This window comes from Aegilops tauschii, chromosome 5 (assembly GCF_002575655.3).
Source record: "Aegilops tauschii subsp. strangulata cultivar AL8/78 chromosome 5, Aet v6.0, whole genome shotgun sequence".
Classification (NCBI taxonomy): domain Eukaryota; kingdom Viridiplantae; phylum Streptophyta; class Magnoliopsida; order Poales; family Poaceae; genus Aegilops; species Aegilops tauschii.
The window spans coordinates 238221478-238235359 of NC_053039.3; the positions used below are offsets into that span (position 1 = coordinate 238221478).

A 13882-nucleotide genomic window follows, 5' to 3' on the forward strand; every position below is an offset into this window, starting at 1 on the left:
ATTTCATCGGAGCTGCACATACCTCTGCCGACAGAAGAAAGTTGGCACATATGTTCAATCTCCCACCCAAGTATGCAGCAACAACACCTACATGGCACTGTAATCGACCGTCGGAGTTGGGGACCTAGGGAAACAGGCCCTCCCGACCGCGGCGTGCGTCGCTAAGAGGAGACAGCAGGAGGGGAACGGCCGGGCGCGTGCTAGGCGCGGCGCGCGTCGCCAGGAGTAGGCAAGTGCAGGAGGCGGCCGGGGTGTACTTGGCGCGGCGGGCGGCGCGGGGAGGTGGCTAGAGGAGCGCGGCGGCCAAGCGCGTAGCCGAGAGGAGGACCGCGGCGGCCCTTTCCCGTCGGGGCTGCGGCGGCTGGGCGACCCCTGCTCCTGCTCATAGAAAGAGCAAGGAGGAGACGGCGACGCTGCTGGTCCGGCTTGCCGGCTGATCTGCTCTCCAGGCTCGTCCGGTCCGCCGCCTCGCCTCGACCTCCCTAGCCGCTGCTTCACCAGATCCGATCTAGACGAGGGAAAGAGGATAAGGAAAGGCTTTTTTCTCAGAGAGAAAGTAGCGAAGGGAGGATAGTGTGTGGGCTTTGAGCCTCCGGCCAGATAACACCTGCGCTTGCGGGCCGATGGATTCGACGCATTGAGCGGTCGCCGTGCGGCCGCTCGGCTCGACCAAATAATGCATGTGCACTTTTAAGATTTTAGGTAAGTGTTTTAGGACTTTTGTTCTCTCTATAGTTTCTGAACTTCCCTTGGGATCCCAAATGTGGTAGGACCTTGTTTTTTCATCCTAATTGTTTAGGACTTTTGTTCTCTCTGTAATTTCTAAGCTTCCTTTATCAAGAAAAATAAAAAATCTGAGCTCCCGTTGGGATCCCGGATGTAACCTCCGTCCAGTTTCACAAGTCCCGATCATGTTTTGGATCATATTTTAATCATGACTTTAACTATAAATACTATAAGTAGCAAAACATAGTATCATCAAAAACTACGTTCAAATACGAATCTAACAATACAATTTTTGGTGACATGCATTTACATTTACAACAAGGACTAATAAACTCAAACCGAGATATTAGGAGCGTGTTCAAACTTGCCAATATTCAATGTTTATTTGAAAGACTAATACCATGGTATAATTTTTATAACATATAGTATAGGAGAACGGATGTTCGGCTCTCGGCCTCCATGGAGGCCTTTTTTTGAAAAAAAAAATCAAAATTCAAAGTTTTTGGTTTTAAAAAAATATGAAAAAAATATGCAAGTAAAAGTGGATGTTATGTGTATGTGTGCAAAATTTCAGGATAAAAAATGTTGAAATGCGACCTGTACAAAAAAGACAAATTCATGGCCTGGAAGAATAAATAGTATCATGTGTTAAAAAGCCTCAGATTGTCTTTTTTGCACAACCCTCATTTCAACGTATTTTGCCCTAAAAATTTACACACATGTGTGCTATGCCTTCATGTATATCTGTGTTTTTTAGAATTTTTTGAAACATAGAAAATATGAAACGAAATTCAAAATTTTTAAAACCGAGCTCCATGGAGCTCGGCCTCCAAAGGCAATATTCGATAGTATAGTCTCTATTTTTATTAGTTAAATTTATAGTCAAAGTGTGACCCTAAATACGAGGAGATCCAATAAACCTAGACAAGGGAGTATCTCTAGCATGCTTGTTAGGACTTCTATTCTCTCTGTAGTTTTCTAGCTTTTGTTGGGATTCAAAATCAGTTTTTTGAACTTCTTTTGGGATCTAAAATGCAAGTTTTGTGAGCTTCTAATGGTTAATTTTGGTAAAAGAAGTTTTTGATGGTTAATTTAGGTAAAAGGACATATGTTTTTTTTTGGAACTAGGCTTTTTTTTAAACTAGGCAAAAGATTTGCCATTTTCATTGGTTAAGAGAGAAGGTTAACAATGTATGGCCAAAGGCCAAATATAGTACATCACTCTCGTGACATAATGTTACACAAATGTTTTGCTCCCGCAAGGCTCCAAAGAGAGTATTCCTCTTTGATCTTGGCGACCAACACTCCCACTCGAGTGGCTGTGTTGCGGAAAACTCTAGTGTTTCGCTCCTTCTATATTTCGCAGGAGATAAGCATCATCAGGGAGACAAGCGGCCTTCTCGACGGAGTTTGCTTCGTGGCATTCTGACTCCACCAATCCTTAACCGAAACCATACCAATACAATCGTTGGGCTGGACATCGTGGAGTGCAAGCCAAGTTTTGATCATGCCCCGAACCCGAATGGGGTATCGACATTGAAAAGGAAGGTGGGCAGCCGATTCCTGGACTTGTTGGCATAATGGACAAATGTTGAAGTTCGGCCATCCGCGACGGTGGAGTCTGTCAGTCGTCCAAATCCTATTGTTAATAACAAGCCACGCGAAAAATTTGCACTTTGGGGGCGCCTAGTTCTTCCAAACATTTTGGTTCATATCCGTGTCCACCAATCCAAGAAAATGAGCCCTGTATGCTGAGGCCGCGGAGTAATGGCCATCAGCAGTGAGTTTCCAGGTGATGGGGTCCTGCATGTCCAGGTTTAGCTGGATGTGGGTGAGTATTTCCCAAAGCGCAACAAATTGGGCGATGTGCTCAGAGGAGATGATCGAAGCAACCTTCACCTGGGAGATCCAGTAGCCATTAAGCAATGCCTTCTGGACTCAACAATTCTTTTTGTTGGAGATGTCGTAAATTTTGGGAGCAATGTCTTTGGGTCTTATGCCATCTAGCCAAGATGACTCCCAGAAAGTTGCGCGGAGACCATCACCCACCAGCACCTTGGAGGCCGACGCGAATATGTTTCGATCATTGTTGTCGCAAGGAGTACCCAAACCGACCAAGGCTTGAGCGGGTCTTGCCAGTTGAACCACAGCCAACAAAGACGAAGTGCAGCCGCAAACTTTCCAAGGTTTAGAATCCCAAGGCCACCATGTAGCTTGAACATGCAGACTTGCGCCCAGTTGACCTTACATTTCCCTCCTGTGACCTTGTCACAACCAGCCCAGAGGTAGGCACGTCGGAGGGCATCAATCTTTTTCAAAACTTCCACCGGAAGATTTAGAGCCGTCATATAATAGATAGCGATGGTTGTGTTGACAGACTTAACAAGAACCATCCTTCCAGGGGCAGCAACGTGCTTGCCCATCCAAGGTGTGAGCTGGGCCGCGATCTTGTCCTCGAGAGGCTGGAAGTGAATTCTTTTCAGGCGCTTCACTGACAGTGGTAAACCAAGATACTTCATCGGGAAGGTGGTTCGTTGAGCCAGGAAAGATTGTAGAATATCCGGAAGGTCCACATTGTCACATCTAATTGGGGCAACCAAGCTCTTGGAGCAATTTGTTACCAATCCAGAAATATCTCCAAAGTTCCTGAGGGTGTCGACAAAGAAACTGACATCCGCCTTGAGTGGAGCAATAAAAACCGCAGCATCGTCCGCGTCTAGGGAAGCCCGGATCGGCATAGCACGTCCACCAATGGGATGGAGGTGACCTTGTGATGTGGCCTTCCCGAGGATGTGATGTAATGGATCAGTGGCCAGCACAAAGAGAAGGGGAGACAGGGGGTCCCCTTGTCTCAGCGCACGCCCAAGCCTGAAGGGGACGCCCGGCACACCATTGAGCAAAACACACGATGAGGTCGTAGACGGGAGAGCAGACACCCAGCCACGAAACAGGGGAGGGAAACCAAGGTGGTTGAGCAAGTCCAGGAGGTAGTCCCAACACACCGAATCAAACGCTTTCTTGATGTCAAGCTTGAACAGGAGAGCCGGGGTATTGTTGCGATGTAAGCATCTAGCAAGGTTGCGCACGTGCATGAAATTATCATGAATACATCTCTTCTTGATGAAAGCACTCTAAGCTTGTGAGACAAGATCATTCATGTGGGGTGCCGGCCTTTTGGACATCATCTTCGCAATGAGCTTTGCGATGGCGTGAATTAGGCTTATAGGGCGAAAGTCAGAAATATCTTCGGCACCATCCTTCTTCGGAACGAGGGCAACATCAGCTGAGTTCAACCAATGAAGGTGGGCGGTCTGTAGGTTGGAGAAATGGTTGACCGCAAGCATGATGTCTGGCTTGATTGTGTTCCAACACGCCTTGAAGAAAGTGCCCGTGAAGCCATCCGGTCCGGGCGCCTTGTCACCCGGTAATTCGAGCACCGCAACTTTGACCTCCTCCTCAGTGAATGCCTCGTCCAAGCCCTGTAGATCACAGTTGGGGGTTGGAGTCAAACCCCAATTGACGTCAATGCTACGAGTAGGGCCTTTTTTGGCTATATTCTTAAAGTGGTTGTGCACAATCTGCTCTTTGTCTTCGTGAGAGGTGACCCAACCCTGGTTGTGTTTGAGGCGATGAATAAGGTTTTTTTTCTCCTCCTGTGATTGACGCGGAGGTGGAAATAACGGGTGTTGGCATTTCCTTCTTTAAGATTTGTAATCCTCGAGTTTTGCCTTTTTCTGGATTTTTCGAGCACCGCCAAGCCAACGATCCTTCGTTTTAAACTTGTCCGAAGATCCCTTTCCTCCGGGCTTAGGTCTCTTTGTTCTTGAGCGAGGTCAAGGCGAAGAATAATCTTGAGAGCCATGTGCAACTGGACCCTGGAGTTAGAGAAAAGGGTCTTGCTCCAGGAGCGCAACTTTTGTCATGTTCTCTTTAGCTTGTGGAATAGCCGTTGATAAGCCTCGACATGACCGGAATTCACATTCCATGCCTCGTTGACAACATGTTGGAATCCCAGCATCTCTCTCAAGAAGTTTTCAAACTGGAAGGATTTAGGCTTCTTTAGGCCAACATCATTAGCAAACAGGAGGGGACAGTGATCCGAAAGTGATGAGGAGAGGGCATGCAGAATGTGGGTGGGAAACTCTAAATCCCAATCTTCATTGCAAAAGAAGCTATCTAGCTTGCTCATCATCGGGTTACTTTGTTCGTTGCTCCAAGTAAATCTCCTGTTTTGCATGTGAATCTCCTTGAGCTCACAATTGTTTAGGGCGTTGCGGAAACACACTAGGCGGCCACGGTCCACATTGGCTCGGTTTTTGTCCCTGGCGCGGTAAACTGATAGTGATGGATGAATTGACCCTATGCGCAAAGAATAGCTCTTTGGAAGAAGAAGAAAACAAGTAGGGAATGGTTACATAAACAATAGTCTCTGTTCTACATGATTTTCATACCAACAGGCATGAATACAGTCACCCTACATCTAATTACATAAGCACAGAGAAGATTCAGTAGATGTACAAAATCTATGAACACATACATGAAGAAGAAATCACTGTGATATCGACGTGCTGCCGTCTACAGCCGAAAGAACAGATTATGTTACCTACAAAAGAATAATGGATGGTGGGCAAAGAAGAATCACCAGCCAACTGTTAAGGTCTGCTCTCTTGAGTATAAATCTTCTGTTTGTCAATGGAGTCGCTACTGTACATCCTCCGCGAAAGCCCTGAAAATGAAGTCTCGGAATCGCTTGCAGTACTGCTTCGGGTCGACCGCGGATATGGAGTTGGGATCGTACTGCATGGATTTGTAGGCGTGCTCGAGCTTCTTGCTGATATCATAGTCTTGCAGGATGTCGATGATCCCGAAGAAGAGGATCACGTCCTGGAATTCGCCCGTGGGCTCGCCGATGAGCAGGGATTCACTTTCAGGATTTCTCACTATGTTCTCCACCCTTGAGGGCATGCTAATGCCTAGTTTTTGTTGTGCTTTTCTGCACCAACGAGGTCAGTGTTTGTCAATATCAAGATGAATGCAATTCAGAAGTTGCTGGTATGAAGTGAGCAGCCTAAGCTGAGTAAAGGAAAAATGTAATGCAAAGCATCTTATGATTCTTCAAAGCTTCTAAAATGTATGGTGTAGATACCTTTTTTGCTCAGAATCTTCATCCGTGGTAGTAGGTGTCCCATTGTCAGCATTGCCGCTGTCTGTAAGAAGGAAAAAAAGAAGAAGAATAAATCAGGCTCGTGGCTTCCAATGTATCTACCGAATAGTTTTCTAATTGCATGTATTTTTAAGAAGCAGTCATGGGGGCAACGTATCTTTGCACCGATCCTTGAAATGAACGCCGACCAAAAGACTGTAATCCATGATCCGCTCCTGCTCCAGCAACTCGCAATCTCTGTCCACTTGCCTGGTAAGAAATATAAAGAGTCATGAGCATAGTGGGTACTTAGGTCTCCTCAAATACAGTTGTGATTCTTTTACATAAGATTATTTATAGCACATGTAAGTAACAAAATGAGAGGAAACAGAATCCTGTGCAATCCGGCAGATGTGAGATGTACCTGCAGAATTCCTGGAACCAGGATCCTGCTAACCGGAAAATGAAATTGAGATCAAGATCCTTGAGCGTGGTGGTTTCGTCAATCTGATCAAGGGGCTTGTCTGTCATGCGCCCAAGCGAAGATCCTTTCAAGTCAAAACGCCGATGGATTGAATAGCGAGAGCAGAAAAGATTCCCCATTATCACGAACCGAACCTGCATTCCGTATTATATATTACTATAGTGATAATATACAAAATCTCAATACACTGGCCAATTTCTGAAAGCATCCTAACCTTTTTCTGGATGCCCCCTGTGATTTTAACACAGTGCAGGCCAAAGAACTTTGTTATTAGAGTGTTGTCGTAATTGCGGACGTGTTTATAATAGGCCGGAAGCATCCTAAGAAGCACCTGTCGATGATCAAAACCCGCGATCCATCTCAGACATGATTAAAACTTGTGTGTGGGTGGGCTAGCTAAGGTGGAGAGAAGAACCTACCTTGACCTCTGCTTTCTTCATTGTTTTGATCATGTACTTGTCGTCGTTGGTGAGGTAGAAGAAGCTTCCACTTTTGCCGGGTGATGAGAGCTCCAGGAGCGCATCGTCCCCGCATATCGAGATCATGTAATCCGCGGGGTCGACGTCGAAGAGCTTGCGCAATGTCCTGCGTCGGATCACAGAAGAAGAAATTATAGCGCCGTGTTTGGAGACTACTCCATAAGAGAAGCAAGTGAGAGACATCATGCATGCAGCAGACCTGAAAACCAACGGGCAGTAGTCCTTCCACCGGAAATCGCACGACTGGTGAGGCGGCGTGTGCTTGGATCCTTCGGGAGGAAACCTTGTCCACACCTTCTCTTTGGGATCAAACGCTGATGATTTGAGATCCAGTGATGTCGGCGCTGACTGCCTTCCCACAGCATGCCTGTGCGCAGAAATGGCGGCGGCAAAATGGATATGAATGGATGAGCCAGCAACAACAGAGAGGAAATGGCAATGGATGCAGTGCAGTGATGGTGGTAGCCAAGGAGAAGAGGAAAAGGAAAGAGACCTGATGCCGAGCTGCAAGTTGAGCATGAGCTCGTAGTTCCTGTGCCCCTTGGATATCGTCTCCCCCTGCTTCTTCCCCGGCCTTGGCGGCGCGCGAATGCACGAGAGCGTCCGCGACCATGCCCGGTCTGCCCGGGTGCTGGCATCCTCGCCGCCGTCCTCCCCGGCAGTGAGACTGTCGAGGTCCGACACGCTGCTTCTCCGGCGCACGCTCGACACCGACACCCTCCCTTGGTCGGCGCTGACCTCCGGCGGCCGCCACACAGGCTTCTTCAGCACGGCCTCCACCCCGGGCCATGTCAGTATCTTCTGCGATGGCAGCAGAGACACCGTCTTCCCCTCGGTGACCTCCAGCTCCTCGAGCAACTTGGTGATGGCGTCGCGGGGCTCCCGGGGCACGGGCACCGCGGGGCCTCCGGACGGCGGGTAGTAGACGCCCTTGGCGTGCGTGACGCCGGACTCCTGGCACCAGGTGCCGATGTACATGCCGCCGTCGGCCCACCGGAACGTGCCCTGGCCCATGGGCTTGGCGTCCTCCCAGGAGCCGTCGTAGCGGTCGCCCTCTGACCATATCACGGTCCCGCAGCCATGCATCTCGCCGGCCTTCCAGGTGCCGATGTACTCGTGGCCGTGGCGCCAGATGTACCGGCCGTGGCCGTCCTGCAGGCCGTCGCGCCAGTGGCCGTCGTAGACGTCGCCGTTGGCGTAGGCCTGCGTGCCGCGGCCGTGCCGGAGGTTGTTGGCCCAGAGCCCGGCGAAGGTGTCCCCGAACTCGCCAATGTAGGTGCCCTGGCCGTGCATGTAGCCGCCGGCGAGGTCGCCCTCGTAGGTAGCGCCCGAGGGCCAGGAGAACTTGCCGCGGCCGGCTGCGCGGCCGCTGCGCCAGGCGCCCTCGTACATGCTGCCGTCCGTCCAGAGGAACTTGCCGGTGCCGTGCGGGAGGTTCCCGCGCAGGTCGCCCTGGTAGAAGTCCCCGCTGTCGAGCAGCTGCTCCGAGTGGGTGGGCTCGCCGAGCGAGGACCCCGCCTCCTCCTCCTCGCCCTCCTCGGCGGCTGCACCGTCGGCGTCCTCGCTGCCGCTGTACTGGTAGGCGGTGCTGGAGGAGGTGACGGCGAGGGTTCCGGCAGGGTCAACCAGGCCATCGACGCCGGCGACGGCGGCCGGAAAGGCCGAAGCGCCGCGGCGGATGGTGGTGAGCTTGCGGATGCTGGCCTCCCAGAGGCGGCCGGCCGGCGCAGGGATCTGGTTCATCTTCTTCCCCGTCGACGCCATTGGCGCTATAGGCTAGGTGCGAGCGTGCAGGACGCGGCCGCGCGCGGTCGATCACAAGGACGGAGCCGGAGCTGAAGGTGGAACGAGGGCGTGCATGGCGTCGACGCTGCGTGGTCTCGAGTCCGTCGCATGGGGTCGCGAGTTTTGGGTGGGCAGGGAGGGCTGGGAGGAGTTGTCGGGCGGGAGGGACGGTGCCGAGCCGAGCTCGGGGGCGCGACATTTGGAAGGACGCGCCCGGCGCGGAGGCTGTCTGCTCTGCTCCGTCTTTGCTGCTAAACAATAAACAATAGGGGAGCAGTGCAGTGCAGAGGGTCAAAACATTGACCTTGCTAAGGTCTCAAGGTAGGAATTAGAAGTAGTATATAGGAATTTGATAGGATAGACATTTGCCATTTTAAGAAATTGACTTGCCTTGTTCCTACGTGTAAAATGTGTTTTGAGTGGATATGTAGTTTCCTTCAGAAACACAGAAAATGAATAGTATTCCTACGAAATTCATGTATGTATTTCCTATAAACCGAATGCATATATAGAAAATTTTCCTTATACTTGTTCCTATACTTTTCCTACGAAAATCCTCGATGAGGCCTAAGGAAGTTTACAATGGACTAACCCTGAGTATTCTATGATTTGATCTGGGCACGGTGTGCTGCAAGAGGCGACAAAGGGAGCTACGACGAGCACCACACGCCCGAGCACGCCTCAAGGATGTTGCGACCGGCGCACATTTTTGCTGACACCGGTGTCGGATGTGGGGTTCCGGCAAACCCTTAAGGTTCGAACACTGGGGTGCACGCGAAGTCTTTCCCTCCTACCGATCTACGCCCTAGCTCGCTAAGATCTCGCGGACGAACTCGACGAACTCGGGACACAAAGAGACACGAGATTTATACTGGTTTGGGCCACCGTTGTGGTGTAATACCCTACTCCAGTGTGGTGGTGGTGGATTGCCTCTAGGGCTGATGATGAACAGTACAAGGGAAGAACAGCCTCCTGAGGTTGAGGTGTTCTTATGCTTGGTGTCTTAGCGGGTGAGAGCTGGGTGAATTGCTCGATGCCCCTACTGTGGTGGCTTGCTCTACTTATATAGGTCCTGGTCCTCTTCTCAAATATTGAGCGGGAAGGGAGCCAACAACGGCAGGCAAATTTGAAGGGGACAGCTAGTACAAGCTATCCTGACAAAAGTGGTCTTCGCCTGCGAAAGGCTCTGGTGGTGACGCCGTCTTGGGCTCCACGATGACCTCCGGCTTGCCGTCCTCCTGGTCTTGGTCTCGTTGCACCAATATAGCAACCTTTGCCTAATGCCTCGGTACTCCTCGCCTGCGCTTGCTTCCTTAGCATCAAAGAGGAAACAAGGAAGCTGTGCGCGCTGGCGCCCGCCTGGTGTCGTTCGTCATGGCTCACGTCACGAGAGCCTCGTGAGGTTTGCCCCGCCTTGATATCTCCGGTCCTCGTGAGCCTGCCTGACTAGGCCACTCCTGAGGAGGTCTTGCATCGTCCGCCTCGCGAGGCTTGGACCCTCGTGAGGGTCTTGGATGCCTTGTTGATGAAGATGGGCCGTACGGCCTGCTGGCTTAGCCACGCCGTGGGCCGCAGGCAGGCAAGTCTGGGGACCCCCGTTCCCAGAACGCCGACAGTAGCCCCCGGGCCCAAGGTGAGCTCAGGCTTGGCTTCGCGGCGAAGCCAAGGGTCAAGTTCGGAGCACCGCGGGCCCCAAAAGCCTGCGACCTCGGTTGACGCGTGGCGGTTGATTGGACGTGGGCGTCTCCGCTTCCCCACGCCGCCTTTGAATCCGCCTAGCTATGCGGCCCCCGCGGCCTACATAGTTATTCCTCCGTCGCCTGCGCCCCGCTTCCCCAATCTCTCTGCTTCCTCGAGATTCTGCTTCCCTTCTCCGATCTGATCTGCCCTCCCCCTGCTTCGTTGCCATGGCGCCGAAACAAGCGGACAAGGGGAAGAAGCCAATGTCTCCGTCAGGCACACCTCCAGCTGTCGAGCCGGCGCTAGGCCAATCCCGGGTGCTCAACGACGAGGCCATGGACAAGGTGCGTCCGATGCTTGCTTCCAGCTTCAACGAGTGGGGAGAGACGGTGGCTTGGCCTGCATCTCGCACTCGCATGGCTCGGGCAGCCACCGAGGTCCCAATCTTCATAGATGCCCTCTGGGCTGGCCTGATTCCTCCCTTCTCCGCCTTTCTCAACGCGGTGCTAGAGCATTACCAGATCCACATGCTGCATCTTGACCCCCAATCGGTGACTCTTCTTGCTGTCTTCGCTTTCGTGTGCGAAGCCATGGTGGGTATCGCTCCTTCGGTGGCCCTCCTCCGTCATTTCTTCTCGCTGCACCTGGCCGACCCTCAGCAATGCTCGGGGTGCGTGAGCTTCCAGGCCGCAGCCGCGACTGCGGGCGCGGGGATTGACTTCGAGCTAGGGATGGCAATGGGTACCCATTACCCATGTACCCGGCGGGTAAAAACCCTATTAGGGTAAGGGTATGGGATAAAAAATTACCCAAGGGTATATTAATAGGAAAATATTAAACCCGTTGGGTATTGTGGGTACGGATATGGGACAGCATAACCCATACCCGTGTACCCATATACCCACGTAAAGTCTGTTAAGTGGGCCTTCACCATTCATTAATCTAATCTAACTTGCCAGTAAATCATTCTATGTAGCCGACGAGATACATGACTTGCTCACACACGCACGTGGATGGAATGATTTTCGCTCAAAAAAACATAGATGGAATGATAGAAGGAATCCCATGTCTCTGTCTTTCTCTGCGTGATTAACGTGATTAGGCTTAGCCGCTTAGGTAAATAATAATTATGTGATCGTGTTCCATATTTAGAACGGAGATTGATATCCTACCCATCTCCTCATCTCCTTGCCTCCTCAAGGAACGCTAGTCGCCGTCGCCAACGCTCCAGCTGCTCACTGCCTCGCCGTCCCCAGCGCCAGCCGCTTGGACGCCAAGGACCTTGGGGATAAGGACCACAGTTTTCGCGTGGACAGTGACGGGGAGGAGGATGCAGCTCACTCTCATGCGGACTAAGTCGGATGGCGGCGACCACCGCCGCGCAACACCGTCATTCGATGGTGCCATCCGTCTCCATCCGCTAGGAAAGGGCCAAGCCCCTGGCCAATGTAAAGGACATGTACCTCCTGCCTCGGCATCCAAGGCATAACACAGTCACAACACGTCAAGCCGGCCACCTTGCACTACCCCGCTTAGTCGATCCTCTTCTACCACCAAGAGCAAGAGCAAGGCTATTTTGGCTTGGTGAGTTTCATTTTTGTGTATGATTTTATGAATATGAGCATTAATCTTGTAGTTTTTGTTTTCTATATTGATGGTGAGATGCATTCATAGATGGTACGTAGATGTATAGATGATGTGATGGTATGATGTATATAGGAGATGTGATGAATGTGATTTCTTTTTGTATATACATGATACGTAGTGATGTTACAATGTATATATACGCGTCGTGATTTCAGTGCTCACCATCCATACAAGCATTAATTTCTGCCTATACATGTTGTATATAGCTATTGTGATGAGTACGATTTTTTTGTATATAGACAATACGTAGACATGTTATGATGTACGTATATATGAGCATTGTGTGTTGTCCTTTATGATTATTTCTTACTTAAGTTGATGTGTGCACACATGGGTATTTTTACCCGTGGATACCCATTTACCCTGCCGGGTGATGGGTATGGGAAAAAATTATACCCATTGACGGATATGGGTACGGGTAATGGGTAAGCTCAAGGGGGATGGGTAAGGGTATGGGGTAACTCCACCCGTACCCAAACCCTGCGGGTGCCATCCCTACTTCGAGCTCCCTTCATCCACGAGCGAGTTTCGTACGCGATGGGTGTTTATTGATGCCGGCGTGCTCAGCCCCCTGCTTCGTCTCTCGGCGGGGCCGGCTGTTCCAAACTCCGGCTGGGGCCACCAGAAGCTCTCGAGCCCCCGCCTTGCTCTCGTCTGGGCCAGGCTGAGGCTGCTGAAGGACCGCGGCGTGACCGCGCCGATGGTGGTGAAGGAGTTCGTCAAACGCCGGGTTGCTCCGCTTCAGCGCCACTCTCGCCCAATGTGGACCTTGCTCAACAGTCAGGACCACATGAGGTTTCAGGAGTCTGGGCTCCCTCTCGGGACGCGGCAGACAGTGCTCAAGGTCTTGACGGGTGTCCCTTTGCCGGCCGAAATGCCTGGGAAGAATTGCCTGCTGTATCGCTGCAAGAACAAGGACGAGTTTGCAACGAGTATACCTTCCTTTGACGAATGGGGCCTGCGGCCGATCGGACTGGTGGGGCCTCGCGAGAACCCCGTCATCGTGGTTCCCTTCTTCGCCGCCGATGCCGAGCTCGCCCCAGGTGAAGGTGCGGGAGGGCGAGCTCCGACGGGGGCCGGTGGCTCGAGTACTGAGGAGCTCATGCTGAGTGGTGATCCTGGGGCGTCGTCCTCGGGGGCCTGCGACCCCCCTCCTGAGGCGTCGATTATTGAGGAGGCGCGGCATGCGGCTCCCGAGGCCAAGGCTCTAGGGGCCTCGGGAGGTTGTGGTGAGACGGTGCCCGGCTGTTTGCCGCAACCGGGCACCCCTGAAGACATCCTTCCAGGCTCTTCTTCGGCCCCGCCGCGCACCGGCCGTCACGTCCAGCGTTTCGGTCGTCTTTGTGTGGACTTCGAGGAGCTCCGCAAGAGGAAAGGATCCCCTAGCGGCAGCAATATCTTCGGGCCGTTGAAGCGGCGAAAGTACATCGCCTTTGATGCGTAAGTATCTTGTTGTCACGGCTTCCTGCGTGTAGTCCCCTTATCCTGACGTTAGTTCTCCAGGGCTCCTTCTGTTGAAGCTGTTGCGTCTCCCGAGAAGCGGCCTCCTCCTTCATCAACTCCCCCATCTTCCTTGAGCGCTCCCGGTCTGCCTACCGCCCTTGGAGCAGGGTCGGTTGGGGGAGCATCTCTGCCTTCGTGGCGCGTTGAGCCCGCAGCTTGGCCACCCCTCCCCCACGGTCTGGCGTGGAGCTTGGCAGGCGTGCCCAAGACTCCTCCTTTGCTCATGGGCAGCAGCTGGTTGGCTTCGATCTTCGGTTCCTCTTCAAGCAGCGAGCCCCAATCGGCTTGGGCTCCTCGCGAGGACGGGCTGGCGTCGGGTGCGGCGTCAGCCCCCAGCCCCCTGCCGGGAGGTGGCGGGACGCCAACGCAGCCCCCGAGGTGGGTCGAGCATTCGAGCTTGAGCGTGGGCGGAGCGTAGTTCGCCACGAGCCCTTC

General features: G+C 52.3%; 1 protein-coding gene across 1 annotated transcript; it reads right to left on the bottom strand.

Annotated features, from left to right (window-relative positions):
- Positions 1-5119: 5119 nt before the first annotated feature.
- Positions 5120-8744, bottom strand: LOC109782958 (phosphatidylinositol 4-phosphate 5-kinase 6-like). Its single transcript, XM_073500137.1, has 8 exons — positions 7326-8744; positions 7032-7199; positions 6773-6938; positions 6568-6684; positions 6294-6487; positions 6044-6139; positions 5873-5929; positions 5120-5719 (listed from the first exon to the last, which is right to left on the bottom strand). Exons 1-8 carry the CDS (start codon positions 8594-8596, stop codon positions 5428-5430), a joined length of 2361 nt encoding a protein of 786 aa, XP_073356238.1. The 5' UTR covers positions 8597-8744; the 3' UTR covers positions 5120-5427.
- Between the last annotated feature and the right edge of the window lie 5138 nt (positions 8745-13882).